This window comes from Octopus bimaculoides, chromosome 1 (assembly GCF_046866305.1).
Source record: "Octopus bimaculoides isolate indiv1 chromosome 1, ASM4686630v1, whole genome shotgun sequence".
Lineage (NCBI taxonomy): Eukaryota > Metazoa > Mollusca > Cephalopoda > Octopoda > Octopodidae > Octopus > Octopus bimaculoides.
Window position 1 is genome coordinate 199,646,832 of NC_142928.1, and position 17,291 is coordinate 199,664,122.

At 38.3% G+C, this 17,291-nt stretch overlaps 1 protein-coding gene across 1 annotated transcript; it reads right to left on the bottom strand.

Moving 5' to 3' along the window:
- Positions 1-26: 26 nt before the first annotated feature.
- LOC106877327 (uncharacterized) lies at positions 27-16,664 on the bottom strand. The gene is made up of 2 exons (XM_052974042.2): positions 15,426-16,664; positions 27-162 (listed from the first exon to the last, which is right to left on the bottom strand). The coding sequence occupies exons 1-2, from the start codon at positions 16,529-16,531 to the stop codon at positions 132-134; spliced, it is 1,137 nt and encodes a 378-aa protein (XP_052830002.2). The 5' UTR covers positions 16,532-16,664; the 3' UTR covers positions 27-131.
- Between the last annotated feature and the right edge of the window lie 627 nt (positions 16,665-17,291).

The window sequence follows — 17,291 nt, forward strand, 5'->3', positions numbered from 1 at the left end:
TCTATTGCGAAAGTCTAACAGCCAGACTAAGAACAGGTTGGAGAAAGTTCAAAGACTTCTCTCTGTTGGTAACAAAAGGCTTCTTTCTTTAAAAGAAAGGCAGGCTGTGGGGATGCTTCTGTACCACATGGCTATGAGATGTGGGTCCTGGATGCAATGAACCTACAAAAATAAGCAAGAAATTGAGTAAACATGCTCCTCTCGATGTACAACGTCTGTGTCATCATAAACCTCATTTAACGCCCACCGGACGTGAAAGGAATCACGTGTAGTGTACGAAAGAAACGATTGCGTTGTTTAGGCAATGAATGAAGAAGATTATATCAAGAGTAAAGAGGGAGAGCCGAGAAATCATGAATATGCTGGCTGCTATATCTAGCAGATGCAGGGGTGACATAGAGGCTTCTCTACTTCGTGGTTTATTACAGTTAATCTGGCGAAGATAAAGCGCATGCACCCCACCGGCAAACTTTCGATATAACTCTCAACCCATTTCCAGTATTTGTGGGGAGTTCCAAACGTTTTCAAAATTTCGATTCCCCCAATTTCTTAATTCTTAACTTTTTGTCGATTTTTTTTTTTTTTGATCCACGAGTACAGAAATTACGAATCAGGGAATTTTAATTTGTCTTAAAGAAACACTGAAGGCCCATTCCCCCACCTCACTTTCAAAAAGCTAAAAACTCCGGATGTTTCACTTTCGTCTGAGGTGCCCATGATTTACCTTCGCCGTTTAACCTCACGTCAGTCCTGAGAAGTTATTTTAAAGAGTATTACGAACTTTATGGCATCAATACGCGCTATAAAGTAATTACTATGTTAATATATATATATATATATATATATATATATATATATATATAATGAACGAAGTAACGATAATTGAAAGACAAAATACCTCCTGTAAATCGCGGTGAATATTTATAAAAAGCGACCTGCTCTCTCTCTCCTTTGTTCTCTAACAATTGTTCTTTACATGTAAGGATTGTAAAACAGACACAATATAAAATGTTTGACGTTGCGATTGGTATTTGGCAGATGGAAACTTTGCAGAAGTCAGTCGTCCGATTAAGTTATTCTCTCAAATAATTTCCCGATAAAATACTGGAAATAAAATGGTGAAAGTTCGGTTTTATGGAAGGAAGACAGCAGCAGAAGGATTTGCGATTTCATTGGCCAAGAGACGTTCGGGGAGTGGCGAGAGGGCGGGGCGGAGCTGGCGAGTAATTAGCATGTTTGGGATTATCTCTAGAGAAATCAGAGCCAGTACTGATTTTTGTTACGACCTTTCGTATCCGAGACGTCAGATGCAAACAAATGAACAATAAGACTGAAGAATTGAAAAAAAGAATAATGGACAAATATGCCATATTTTAATGGGCTTTTGTTCTATCAAAAAAAGAAAAAAAAAAAAAACTCCGCGAAATATGGCATAAAAGGCCCATTACTCTTTTTTCATCTTCGATTTCATTGTTTGTTTGCATTTGATGTCTAGGATACGAAACGTCGTAACAAAAATCAATGCTGGCTGTAATTTCAATAGGAATATGTGTAGAGAGAACCTTAACAAGTGATGTACCGTGTTCTACTACGGTATTCACTTATAAAAATGTTGGTGATCCACAATCAAATGACTGAAACGAGTAAAAGAATAATACTTTATAGTATATTTATGGTTGCATAACGAAATGCTGCGTTAGTAATTACCATGTGTAGAGAAATAGCTACGTGTGTGAGACACGTGTATCTTTGTTAAATATGTAAACGTATATATATATATACATGTATATATACTGAGAGAGAGAGGTGGGGAGAGAAGGTATTATTGAAGAGCTGTAAATAGTTAAAGGGAACTAACTCTGGCTTTAATTAGAATTTGTGCGAGAAGTTAATTGAAAAAAGAAAGTTTTCTAATAATTACTTTGATATTAATCTTTAATTCACTGATTGGTTTCACCCACTGTGAAATATATTGTTGTAGTGCACCTGAGCACTGTATACAATAATTTCATTATTTTATTTATCATTATTTATATTACACAGATAGCTGAAGACTGTGTTTGTTTGCTGTCAATTAACAAGTCACCCACTGTTATATATGACCAATAATTCTTGGTTCCAAGAAACTAATTTCCAGTCATAGTCTGATGTGTCAGATAACAGAAATCAAGAGTATTCGTCAACGATTGTTACATGATAAGGATGCTTCGTGGAAGGAATCAGGCCTTTGGAATCGATTGAAATTCGCTCGAATAGCTGCGTAGCCCTAATTAAGTTAACTCAGTTTGGTTTATAATATTGTGGCTTCACTTCTTGACATATAGAGCAATTCCTACAAATTTGTTTCACATTCTCCAACGAATATGAAGATTTCTACTGCGGACGAAATGATGAAGGCATACTCCAGGTGTAATAACTTGTCCTCTACTTTTCCAGGTGTAATAACTTGTCCTCTACTTTTCCAGGTGTAATAACTTGTCCTCTACTTTTCCAGGTGTAATTACTTGTCCTCTACTCTTCCAGGTGTAATAACTTGTCCTCTACTTTTCCAGGTGTAATTACTTGTCCTCTACTTTTCCAGGTGTAATAACTTGTCCTCTACTTTTCCAGGTGTAATTACTTGTCCTCTACTTTTCCAGGTGTAATAACTTGTCCTCTACTTTTCCAGGTGTAATAACTTGTCCTCTACTTTTCCAGGTGTAATTACTTGTCCTCTACTTTTCCAGGTGTAATAACTTGTCCTCTACTTTTCCAGGTGTAATTACTTGTCCTCTACTTTTCCAGGTGTAATTACTTGTCCTCTACTTTTCCAGGTGTAATAACTTGTCCTCTACTTTTCCAGGTGTAATTACTTGTCCTCTACTTTTCCAGGTGTAATAACTTGTCCTCTACTTTTCCAGGTGTAATTACTTGTCCTCTACTTTTCCAGGTGTAATAACTTGTCCTCTACTTTTCCAGGTGTAATTACTTGTCCTCTACTTTTCCAGGTGTAATAACTTGTCCTCCACTTTTCCAGGTGTAATTACTTGTCCTCTACTTTTCCAGGTGTAATTACCTGTCCTCTACTTTTCCAGGTGTAATTACTTGTCTTCTACTTTTCCAGGTGTAATTACTTGTCCTCTACTTTTCCAGGTGTAATAACTTGTCCTCTGCTTTTCCAGGTGTAATTACTTGTCCTCTACTTTTCCAGGTTTAGAAACTTAAGAATATTACTTTTCATGCTCGCATTTTTCCATGTAATATATACATATAGTGAATTATATGCATGTCCACTCATGAGGCTATAGTAGAAGACACCTAACTAAGGTGTCACCTAGTGTGACTGAACCCAAGAGAGCACATAGTTGGGGAAAAAGCTTCTTAACCACAACCAAGTCTGCACACACACACCATCATCATCATTTAATATCCGCTTTCCATGCTGGCATGAGTTGGATGGTTTGACAGGAGCTGGCAAGGCCAGAGGACTGCACTAAGCTCTACTGTCTGCTTTGGCATGGTTTTTGTGGCTGGATGACCTTCCTAACACCAACCACTTTACAATGTAGAGTAGATGCTTTTGATATGGCACCAGCACTGCCAGGGTCACCAAATAACTTGCAAATGGGATGTGGCATTGGAGGAGGTGATCTTGTGCCAGATGATAGAGAGACAGAAACAAATGTCTTGCTGTAGAGGGGATACTTTAACCCTAACCCTAGTCAGAGAGAGGAGTGCTCAAGATTGAGGCCAGTAACAGGTGTGTTGCTGTATAGGAGATACATGGTCAACCAGTCAGAGGAAGAGAGAGAGAGAGTGCATGAGAGCGGGAGAATGATGGTGGCAAAGTGCCAGGGCATGCTCACAAGGAACAATATAAATAGGATGGTAGAGAAGAGTCAGAGAGAGGTAAGTGGTGGTGAAGTGGAAGGACATGCTCTCAAGATACAGGATCAGAATATAAATAGTAGGGTACTGCCAAGGTACAGGAGTAGGGAATTGAGACTTCACATGAATGTAAAGACTGGTAAAATGTGGGCATATAGAGGTGGGGGGGGATAGCAATGATGTAGTGAGCAGAGCAGTGAGGATTGGATTAGGGAGCAAGAGATAAGTATAAGAATGGTGCATGAAAAGGGGAAGAGTGAGGAAGAGGAGAGATGTAGCTTGGTCTGTTGGGATAGGAGTTGGAAAAAATTGCATTCGCTGCACCCACTGTAAGCTATGGACACATAAAAGGTGCAGCGAAATCACAGATAGATAAAGTCTTTGTATGTGGTTGCTGTGCCAGAACAATAAGCACTAAGAGTACACAGGACTTAGACTTAGGCTCTCTCAAATGCCCAGGAGGCCCTCTTGACATTGTCGATAGTTTCTGTTACCTAGGTGACCAAATTAGCAATGATGGAAGATGTTCTGAAAGTATTGTTTGTAGAATAAGAATTGGGTGGAGGAAGTTCAGAGAGCCATTACCTCTGTTGGCAACAAAAGGACTCATTCTCAGAGTGAAAGGTAGACTGTATGATGCTTGTGTGTGAACGGCTATACTCCATCTTAGTGAGGCATGAATGCAAAAGACGCGTAGACTGGAGAGAAATGAAAGCAGTATGCTATGTTGGATGTGCAACATTAGTGTGCATGTACGACAAAGTGCAAACATATTGAGGAAAAAGTTAGGCATCAGAGGAATCAAATATAGCATGCAAGAGAGAAGACTACATTGGTTTGGACATGTGATGTGTATGAATGAGAATAGGTCCATAAAGAAGTGCTGATCACTGAAAGAGGATGATACCTGTGGAAGAAGGAGACCCAGGAAGACATGAGATGAAGTGATAAGGACCAATCTCAGGATGTTGAGCCTCATGGACAAAATGACAGTGGACTGAAATGTCTGGCAATATGAGGTTCTTCAGCAGATCCGCCTGCATCAGTGAAACAGTTCTAGAAGTGCTGTGTTCCACCCACATGTAACAAGAAAACTTTGCACACACCAAACTACATCTCTTCTCTTCCTCCTTCATGGACTATGTTTACCTTTCACTCCTCAATCCTGTTTCTCTGTATCATTGCTATGTGGTAGCACCCTAGCACTCTATATACCCAGGTTTTCACCACTCACTGCCCCTCCCCACTCTCTAATCACACTTCTTTGCTCATATCCTGCCACTTGTATTATGACCTTCGAACCTCAAGGGTAAGCCCTGGCACTTGACACCATCTATATCTCTCTCTCTCTCTCTTCCTTTATTCGACAATCCCATTTATATTCTGATCCCCTTCCCTTGTGAATATGCCCAGCACCTGACCACCATCTCTCTCCTGCTGTCTCCCACTCTCTCTCCTCCTTCTACTCTTCCAACAGGTTGGGTAACCATGTCTCTCCTTTACAGCAGCACACCTGTTTCTGTCCTCATTCCTGATCTCTCTCTCTCTCTCTCTGTCTCACTATAACCTTCCCTCATCTGACACAAGATCACCTCCTCCAATGCCCCCTCCCCTTTGTCTTGCAAAGTTACTTGGTGACCCTGTCAGTGCAGGTGCCACTTAAAAAGCATCCAGTCCACATTGTAAAGTGGTTGGCATTTGGAAGGGCATCCAGCTGTAAAAATCCAGCCAAAACAGACACAGAAGTCTGGTGCAGGCTTCTGCCTAACCAGCTCCGGTCAAACCATCCTACCCATGCCAGCATGGAAGGCAGATGTTAAATGATGGTTATATATCTTTAGAAGTTTGCAAACAATTGACATACTTGTATTGAGATATTTTTTTTGTTTGTTTTTTTCTTTTTGTCTCAAGGAAGGCTTGAAGGAGTTATTCCCTAGCAAGTTAGTTTTTGTTTGTGGCAGATGTTCAGGTGCAATAAAGACTGCAAACAAACAGGAAACAACTTCTATCTCATTCCAGGGTGAAAAACTAGAGGTAGTCGATAGCTTCCGCTATCTGGGCGACCAAGTTAGTAGTGGGGCGGGGGGGGGCTGAAAGTGTAGCTGCTAGAATAAGAATAGCCTGGGCAAAGTTTAGAGAGCTCTTACCCCTGCTGGCGACAAAGGGACTCTCACTCAGAGTAAAAGGCAGACTGTATGACGCATGCGTACGAACAACCATGCTACATGGCAGTGAAACATGGGCTGTAACTGCTGAGGACATACGTAAGCTCGCAAGGAATGAAGCCAGTATGCTCCGTTGGATGTGTAATGTCAATGTGAATACCCGTCAGAGTGTAAGTATCTTGAGAGAAAAGCTGAACATTAGAAGCATCAGTTGTGGCGTGCAAGAGAGACGATTGCGCTGGTATGGACATGTGGTGAGAATGGAGGAGGATAGCTGCGTGAAAAAGTGCCACACCCTAACAGTTGAGGGAACCCGTGGAAGAGGTAGGCCCAGGAAGACCTGGGCTGAGGTGGTGAGGCAAGACCTTCGTACATTGGGCCTCACCGAGGCGATGACTACGGACCGAGACCTTTGGAAATGGGCTGTGCGTGAGAAGACCCGGCAAGCCAAGTAAGATCGTTGCCAGTGCCCCTGGACTGGTTCTTGTGCGGGTGGCACATGAGATGCACCATTTTGAGCGTGGCCGTTGCCAGTACCGCCTGACTGGCTCCTGTAGGATTTTCGAGCGAGATCGTTGCCAGTGCCCCTGGACTGGCTTGTGCGGGTGGCACATAAAAGACACCATTTCGAGCGTGGCCGTTTTCGTGCGGGTGACACGTAAAAGCACCCACTACACTCTCTGAGTGGTTGGCGTTAGGAAGGGCATCCAGCTGTAGAAACTCTGCCAAATCAGACTGGAGCCTGGTGTTGCCATCCGGTTTCACCAGTCCTCAGTCAAATCGTCCAACCCATGCTAGCATGGAAAGCGGACGTTAAACGATGATGATGATGATGATGATGATAGAGATGTCAGTGGATAAAGGCTGCCTTTATCCCGTTTCAGATGTTTGAAGTGAAACAGGATGATAGCTGGGTTAGAGTGGCTGCACTTCTTCTGAATGGAACATACCGTAATATGTTTCCAAACATTAAGATACGTTTCAGTAAAAATAGAAAGATTGAATTTAATGAGGATAAATTTAGTGAGGATCTGGGCCACCTTGTTTGTATATCACACTGTGATATACAAAATGAATGTTATCTAGATCTTGTTGAAGCAACTGGAATTGCTTTAGAACATGGTGTGTAAGTGTGCATGGTGATGTAGAAAAGGATGGCTTAGGAGATTTACCGAGGGAGAGTCATCGTGGAGGTGAAAGAAAGTAGCAAATATGAAGGTTTTTCACTATAAAAGTGCTGCTTACAGAACCATCATAGTAAAGGATTCTGCAAATTGGTAGATATCCTTTTGTCAAAGTTCAGGTGCTTTTGGGATACATGAAAACTTGCAAACAGTGTGATATAAAGTGCCATTCTTTGTACTTTGAATGATGTTCTAGCAGGATTGAAATTTCTGAATAAAAATTCTGTAGACTTTATGAGTGTTATTTTCTTCAAGCTCAATTTTGTTTAATATATTGGATTGCTTTCATTTTGTAGTGGAGGTTAAGAGTGTTTTGATTACCAACATACTCAACAATATTTCCTATTTGTACACACAAAGATACTGTAATTTGTTTACTTTGAATCTTTGCATTGTGAGATTCAGTACATGCAACTATTTGAAGATATTGGGTGTTTTTACATGCTACTAGCACAAGTAAGGTTGACATGCAGCTTGCAACATTACAAACCCCAAGGGAGCAACTTTATCCTAGGAAACAAGGGGTAAAAGCATGAGAGAATGGGCCAGAGCAGAACAGGTTTCTTGTAAAGGACCAGTATGAATACTCACATTTTAGAAGCAGGGATGGGATGATCAAGTGGTATTTAAAAAAGAGATTGGTGGTGGTGGTGGTGGTGGTGGTGGGGAGGCTTGAGGAAAAAGGAAATCGGTTGAAAGGTATGGTTGTGCATATATATATATATATATATATACACACACACACACAAAGTGCTAACAGAACCCAGTTCCACCAAAGGTGCAGCTTTTCTTGGGAATCATATATTACAAGTCATGCCAGTCCCTTGTAATCACCTCAACAAGTTTCATGGTCCTGAGATCAGCTTTCACCACCTTGTCTCATGTCCTTCTGGGTCTCCCTCTTTCACAAGTTCCCTCTACATTAAGTGATCAACACTTCTTTATACAGATGCCCTCATTCATGCACATGTCCGTACCAGTACAATCTTTTTTACCCACCACATTTGATTTCTTTCATGCCCAGTTTTTGTCAGCACATTTGTACTATATCATTCATGCACACTTATAATGCATAACCAACAGAACATGCTCACTTCATTTCTTTCTAGTAGCTCAAGTTCTCTGCATTCATGGCCCATGTTTCACTACCATGCAATATTACAGATTTTACATAAGCATCATACAACTTGCCCTACACTCTAAAGGAAAAGACCATTCTTGTTGAGAAGTCTCTCATTAATAGCACCTCCAAGTCAGTTTCATGTCATCAATAGCAATGGCAATGGAATTAGAAAAGAAATTCCAGGCAGGGAAGAGGAATTGAGGAGCCTTAAGTCTCTTAAATGTGCAAATGGCTCATTAGTAATAGTTGATAGCTTTTGTTACCTAGGAAATGCAATTAGTATGGGTGGTAGTTGCTCTGAAAGTACAGTTGCTAGAATAAGAACTGGCCGCAGGAAGTTCAGAGAGCTACTACCACTGCTGACAACAAAGGGTAGATTGTATAACGTCTGTGTTAGAAGTGCAATGCTGCATGGTAGTGAGGCATGGGCCTTGAATGCAGAGGATTTGACAAGACTGGAAAGAAATGAAGTGAGCAAGCTCCATTAGCTGAACAATGTAAGAATTAGGAGAAAAGTGCTAAGTATAAAACAGGCTATAAGAAGTATCAGATGTTATGTTCAAGAATAAAGCTTGAGATGGTATGGTTGTGTGATGTGTATGATTAAGGAGAGCTGCATAAAGATGTTCCGTTCGATTAATGTAACTGGAACCTGCAGAAGAGGAAGACATGGGATGAAATGGACCTTGAACATGACAGATGAGATAACAACAGACCAAGATCTCTGGCAATATGAGGTTCTCAAAAAACCCATCCTCAATAAAACTGAGTTCTGGAAGAGCTAGATTTTGACTCCTTCCACTGATACACTATGTCTATCTCTTCCCCCTCCCTCAGACAAGCAACTGTATCATCTTTACTACTCACTGCTCCCCATATCATCCTCAGTTCATAACTTGCCTCATCTTTTTTTCAACTCTACCTATTTTGGCAGTCTGCCCTTCCCTCATTCACAAACAACCCATTTCCCATCAGTATATGCCTTGTGGGGCAACCTAAGCACCTTTTCACTGTTATCTGTCTTGCAGCTCCTCCTGATCATTTTCTCTCTTTGTACACCCCCCCCCCGTCCCTGCATACTCCTCTGCAGAAAGTAATCCCCTCATCTAGCATACAGCTGATGCCTCGCCTACTCCAGCGGTCATAGACCTCTTATGAACTGCATGGCAACCTCAATCATGCAGGTGGCCCAAACAAGCACCAACTCCATATTGTAAAGCAGTTGGTGTTAGGAAGGGCATCCAGCTGTAAAAATCCCAGCAAAGCATTGAAGCAAGATGGACACATCAATTCCTGCCAAACTGTCCAACCCATGCCAGTATGGAACATAGATGTTAAATGATAATTTGCCCTGTTGACATCTAAGTTCTCTCTGATTGTCTTGCAATCAATAGTTCTCTGATCTTTGCATCACAAAACATTTGCACATTTCTTCCTTTCTACTTCACCTTTAGCCAAGTGTGTCTGTCACTTTCTAGCCATTTGGTAAACTACTTCCCTTCTAGATTTTTCAAATCTCTTGCCCTTTACCCATTATATCAGCCGTATCATTCCACCACCAGTCACTTTTGGTTTGGTTGAGACTTTACTCTAACCATGTTTATCTGAAGCCCTAACCAGATTATTTCTCAGAAACACATACCTATAGCATAGATGACAATAGGGTAAGTTTTTCTTACAGTGATAGGTATCAGTAAGAATTTCCCCTCAATCTATTCCCATTTACTGGATCTTTTAATTTCCATATCTTCCTTCTCCAAGTTGTATTTTATTTCTGCATTCACCTAGCTTTGATACTGAAGTTGCCTATGTTGCATAGTGCATTTGTTGCTGGGGAAGTTTTGGTATTTACCTTGTGATGCATTTCTTTGTGTGAGTGTAATGTAATCTCACTTGAGTATTCAGCAGATTGATAAGTGATGAGATAACTGACCAGTCCATGGGCCTTACACCCTCTTCATTTCCCAATCCTGAATCATAGCCTCCATGTATGTAGCCAACATGCTGGCCAGTATGTCCGCTGAAGTCACCATCCACAATAAGCTACCTGAGGTAGTCTGCAGAAGAGTTCCATATAGAAACAGTCCTTCTGTTCTTCTAGCAGTCCCATCTATGGAGCACATTCCAAGACAATTGAATTGCCTGTAGTCCCAACCTAATTATTTTATCACACACCCTAACTACCTCGACTGCTTTTTCTATCCAACTCTCAGCTAACAGTAACATATCCCTGCTATCACTATTATTCACCCAGAAGAATTTGTACTGTTGTTTCTTACCCATGTAGAGTTTGGTTGAAGATCCCTTTCACCTTACCTCCAGTACACAACCATTCATCTTCGCTCCAACAGTTCCACAATCTCACCAGACCTATCTTTCATCATCATCATTTAACGTCTGCATTCCATCCTGGCATGGGTTCGATGGTTTAACTGAGGACTAGCAAGCCAAGAGGTTGTACCAGGCTCCAATCTATTTTGGCAATGTTTCTACAGCTGGATGCCCTTCCTAATGCCAACCACTCCAAGAGTGTAGTGGGTGCTTTTTATGTGCCACCAACACAGGAGCCAGTCATCATCTCATCCTAGGTCTTTCTGGGTCTACCTTTTCCACAGGTTCCCTCCAGTTAGGGTGTGAAACTTCTTCACACAGCTGCCCTCATCTATACGCAACATATGACCATACCTGCATAGTCATCTCTCTTGCACATCACATCTGATGCTGGCCTAAAGTTTTAGAAATTACAGAAAGAGGAGGTGTGGCTTTGGTGGTAAATCTGCTTCATAGTTGGTACCTTTTAGTCTGACTACCTTGGTACCCGTGGGAAGTAAGAAAAGTTGGTCTATGCATTGCCCAACAGTCACTAGATTTATACACACGGTAACTTTTTCCCTTTCATTAAATTTACCATCATTCATTCAATCTGCAATACTTACTCATATGCTGGTCAAGCTATTATTAATCAATAAATAAATATATAAAGACTCCTAATGTCATTAAGAGTACCATTGTAGCATGTGTTTGCTATGACTTTTACAAGTGTTGCTAGCAGGGACCTGGTGCAATGGGGGATAGCAGCTGGGAGGCGGGGACACGCAGATATTTACAGAAAGTAAGAGGTGGAGGTTTGTTATGGATTAGTATTTGTGGTCAGAGCAGGTAAGGGCAGTCACATCCCAAACAAGCAAACTTCAAGTTTTGTGAGGACAGCAGAGAGAGAGAGAGAGAGAGAGGAAATACATTAAGCATAGTGCTGAGAAGAAAGAAAGAAAATTTTTTAAAGGGGGAGTTTAACAGGCTGCTACTACTACTACTACTACTACTAACAGAATAAATATGAATAAATTGTGACTATTAAATGAGGGAAGGAAAATTATATAAGTTTCCTTCTCTGAAGTTTTCATAATGTATATAATCTTAATAGGAAATATACACATGTATAACATATATAGATGAATAAAAGGAGAAATTACTGAAAGCAAAGAAACTTAATTTGAGAAGTAAGCCCCAGGATTGTGGAGGAACACCAGAGTGAAAAAGAGGAAATATGTTAATCATAATTTAGAGAAGAAAAGAATGTTTCAAAATATATTTTAAAACAAATTATTTACTTCTTCTATTTGCATGCATTGGCTGATAAATAACACCGTCATATCACTAATCCTTCTCTCAAATACAACATTAGATTACGTCAACTAACATCACTAGGAAGAATGATAAACAACAAAAATACACATCTTAATCATTATAAAGACTCACTATAGAAATACATCTATTCAGTTCTGTCATTCCTTGTTTGAATCTCACTTAAATTTGCCAAAATCTTCTTATTTTCAACAACACATCCCAGACAATACACTACTACGCACTCAGTTATCTCTTTGACATCAACCAGTGATGTGGATCTTTTGCAAAGTCAGCTGGTGACCACCACTCACTGATTCTCAGTGCAGATATTCAAAGAGAGAAAGAGGTTAAGAAAACTAATTACCAAATATGAACAGATTCAGCAAAGAAATTCTAAATGCTAAGAGAGAAGTAGTCATATGATAGTTATTGAAACAATCCTGAATGAGAGAATTGGAGAAGGGTGTCACTGCTGTGAAGACTGTGGAAGGTGTTTCAAAAATATAACTGAGTTATATAAATGATCTGATCTTTTCAGGCCATATACAGAGCAAACTTTCACTTTATGGTACATTCTAATGAATGAAGTGTTAGGAGTATACATTATTACAAATATCCAGTTTCACAGACACACTTGGTACAAGTTACTTTTTATACTGAAAACCAATTTGGTTGGTTATTATCACCATTCAAGATTTAAGAGCACATCAAATATCGTACAATTGGCTACAACAGCTGGTTTGTAGACCCTCAGCAAAGTATAACAGAGACCAACTTCATCTATTGTAATTCACTTACTATTTTAGCTGGAGCTAACTAAGGATTGGTGTTGCAAGATGGTTTAAAGATGATAATCTCTCAGACTTGATTTTTGTAGTTCTGGTAACATCTATTCAACATTTTTGGTAATGGTCCTAGTAGACTTCACCTTAACAGTAACAACAAATAAACAAAAAGAAACCACCAAACATGGCTGTCAACATAAACGAGCAAAAGACCAAAAATACCCAAATAAGTGCAGATTTCGAACTCTTCATAAAAGCCCTGTCATTACAACAAAGTTTGTGGAATGCTTTAACTGCCTGATGTGTAACAAGATATGGGGACCCACCACCTTGATTTTTGTGTAAATTACATACAAAGTCAATATTATTAAAGAAAATTTTGTTGTAAAATATTAGGCTGTGTGGTAAGTAGCTTGCTTGCCAACCACATGGCTCTGGGTTCATTCCCACTGCATGGCACCTTGGGCAAGTGTCTTCTACTATAGCCTCGGGCTAACCAAAGCCTTGTGAGTGGATTTGGTAGACGGAAACTGAAAGAAGCCTGTCGTATATATATCTATATATATAAAAATGAGAATGTGTGTCTGTCTGTCTGTCCGTGTGTGTGTGTGAATCCCTAAAACTCGAGAACTACGCAACCAATTTCATTCAAATTTTACAGATGCCTTACTTAGGGTTCCAGTTGTGTTTTAGTCAAAAAAATTTTTTAACTTCTTGCAGAGTTCGAGCCCACGGCAACATAATAGCTCCTCCACTATTTAAGTATTACGTGTCAAAAGTGAAACAAAAATACTCATGTCAAATACTTTCACTTTGAAAATGAAACTATTCCACTAACTGAAACAATCACAGTTCGATACTGTAATGACAGATACTTTCAGAGAGAGTGAAAGAGAGGTGTATATGTATACATATAGATGTATATGTACACGTATATGTATAGATATATATATAGATATAGATCTATATGCATACATGTATATGTATACATATGTGTAGATGTATATATATATAGATGTACATGTAATATGTACACATATATACACATGCATACAGATATCTATGCATATATACACCCATCACACACATACACATGCACACAAACACACACATTAGTCATTTGTTTTCTTATCCAAAACTACGTCAAAAGTACTGAATGGATCTTTATGAAATTTGGAAATTATATTCTATGTATAATGGCCATAACTCCCATGAAAATTCATATATTTTTGATGTTGATGAAATTTTAACCCGAACATAACAGATGAGCATTATTTGTAACTCAACGGTACAACAGTGTAACACTACCCTTTCAGATATACTTACATTGTGATTTCTGCAATGTGGTGCATAAATTGTCAAGTAAATGAGACGCATCTTTGCCTCCACTGATTCACTTGCAAAGTGTTGAGTAAAATTATTTCGTTGCAGACCCTTGAGTCTTTTTATTATCACTGCGACACACATAGTCCCCAGTTGGTAACATTGATTTCAAGGCCTTCCCAGATGAGAGACTGGCATTCCGCTTAATGTCTATGTTCCATGCTGGCATGGATTGGAGAGTTATTAATGTAGAAATATGGTATCGTAGCTACTAACAGTTGAGGGTTGCGTAGTCTAGACAGCGTTTTTAAATTTCATTATTCTCTTTAACCCGGGCAATGCCGGGTGTTTCTGCTAGTATATATATATATGTATGTGTGTGTGTGTGTATGTTTGTGTGTCTGTGTTTGTCCCCCTAACATCGCTTGACAACCGATGATGGTGTGTTTATGTCCCCGTAACTTAGTGGTTCGACAAAAAGAGACTGATAGAATAAGTCCTGGGGTCGATGTGCTCGACTAAAAGCACTGCTCCAGCATGGCTGCAGTCAAATGACTGAAACAAGTAAAAGAGTGGAAAATCAAATTTGGAAACTAATAATATCAGAAAATACCCATAAGCATCTATTATAATTATAAGATTATCTTTTGAAATTAATATTTTCTAAAATAAGAGTTCACTTTATATATAAATGTGAATAATTTGTCCTAAACTATAATGACAAGATTTACATGAACTTCTCAATTATTTGTTCGTTTTTTTATTTATAGAGAATATTTTCAACAAATCTTTTGAATATTTTCTTGTTTTCTTAACATTTTAAATGGCAATAATTTTGCACCAATTTCATATCTATAAAGTTTTACCTTTGTGTTTTTCCAGTCATAATCTATAAAACTGGGTCTCTGTTAGGTACATTAAAGACAAATAACAATAAATAGATCTTTCTCCAGAGTGAATTTATGGATTACAGCACTAGAACTCAGAGAATGTTTTCCAACATATTTCACAATGATAATTTTTTTTACTGTAGTCAAAATTCACCAGTGCAATATAAATATAGATTTACTTCACATGGATTTCAGTGTGAAAGATTTCTCATTTTGATAAAACTTTGTGCTATTCAACAATAACTCTATTATCCAAAAATAAGGATTTATTAATGACATTATATTTGTAAACTAAAGATAAGAATTGAAAGAGAATGATTTTTCAAAGTATTTCACCATGCAAAATGCTCTCCAATATATATATATATATATATATATATATATATATATATATATATATATATATATATATATATATATATACATATACTTGTAGATTTAGATTTACAAAACTTTCTTACATTTCACAGTTAAAAGACTTTTCACCACTGTGTATTTGTGTGTGTGTTTTTAAGTGACCATTCGTGATAAATGATTTACCACATACTCCACATTGATATGGCTTTTCACCAGTATGGATTCTTTTGTGAACTACAAGACTGGAATAATCAGAGAACGATTTTCCACATATATCACAACGATAAGGTTTTTCTCCAGTGTGGATTCTTTTGTGAACCACAAGACAAGAATTAACGGAAAATGATTTCCCGCATATTTCACAATTGTACGGCTTTTCACCAGTATGTATTCGTTCATGACTTTTTAAATCACGATTATTTCCAAAAGATTTCCCACAAATTTCACAGTGATATGGTTGTTCTCCAGTGTGACTACGGACGTGAATTACAAGACTTGAATTCTGAGTGAAAGATTTCCCACATATTTCACAGTGAAACGGTTTTTCTCCAGTGTGTATTATTTTATGTTTAGTTAAATTACTGCTGGAGACAAACGATTTGCCACATACATCACAGTGATAGGGTTTTTCTCCAGTGTGACTGCGTTTGTGAACTATAAGACTAGAATAATCAGAGAAAGATTTCCCACAGATTTCGCAACGGCAAGGTTTCTCTCCAGTGTGGATTCTTTTGTGTGTTGTTAAATAACTGTTTATCATAAATGATTTCCCACATATATCACAATGATAAGGTTTTTCTCCACTGTGACTACGTTTGTGTATAAGAAGATTCGAATTACTAACAAAAGATTTCCTGCATATTTCACAGTGAAACGGTTTTTCGCCAGTGTGGATTCTTTTGTGCTTCGTTAAATAACTATTATAATCAAAAGCTTTCCCACATATTTCACAGTGGAAGGGTTTTCCTCTGTCGTGTATTTCTTTGTGTGTAAAGAATTCCTGTTCTGAAGAAAATGTTTTCTTACAAACCTCACAACAATATTCAGGAATATTTCTGTCTGGTGATATTTGTTTAGTAAATGTTTCACAAGATAAAGATTTCTCACCACTGTGTATTTCTGTTACTGAATCGATATTGTTGAAAACAGGTGCGTTATTAAAAGTGTCCAAGGGATTAACGTCTTCCATATTAAATAATTTAGGAAGCATCAAAAACTGAAAATGCTTTTGAATGCTATCGATTAGGATTCTGTTTCTCGTCTCAGATAGTACGGAACTGTGTTTACATGAAATAATTCGAATAATTACTACACATGACGTAAATTAACTAAATAATGAAGATACTTACTCAGTGGTGTCATTGAAAATTTTCTCCATCTCAATGACACCGGTGACATATGGTAAAAGTCCCTAACACAATTTTAGGCATTCGTTAACGCATTCAAAATAATAGAAGTTATATGAGATTCTTCCTTCAATCGAATCATTTAAGTAACACGTATTAGTGAGAGTGTCAACATAATTGGGCGACCTGCTAGAAAGGGCAGCTAATTTCCCCACAAAGAAAACTGTTGACGTATAATAGGAAAGATACATTATAGTTTTAAAAATGCAAAAGAAAAAGAAAAAACGGCTGCCACTCTCTTCATCGTAAACTTCACAATCGGGATAAACTGAGACCAAACAACATCACTTACTTGGCTTAACTATTCATTCCAAATAATCCACATAAAAAAAGAATTAACACACACGAAAGATCGAGAATTTACAATTCTTTCTCCCCCTTTTTGTTTTGTGTTCCTTTTTCTTTATCTTTCTTTTGTACTATCTCTGTATCATATACATATGTGTTATATATGTAATAAAAGATTATTTATTTGATCTAAAAATAAAATAAAGATCATTAACATATTTATGTCATCGGCTTTATATACACGGCTATATATAAACATTTGTGAATGAATGTACG

What these genes read in the sequence shown, in the direction of transcription:
- LOC106877327 (XM_052974042.2), bottom strand. Translation starts at nt 16,531, where the DNA reads ATGCTTCCTAAATTATTTAATATGGAAGACGTTAATCCCTTGGACACT. An exon ending in AAGTCTTTTAACTGTGAAAT is followed by an intron (nt 163 to 15,425) that starts GTAAGAAAGTTT and finishes TTATTTTTGTAG; the next exon opens with GTTCATTGCATCCAGGACCC.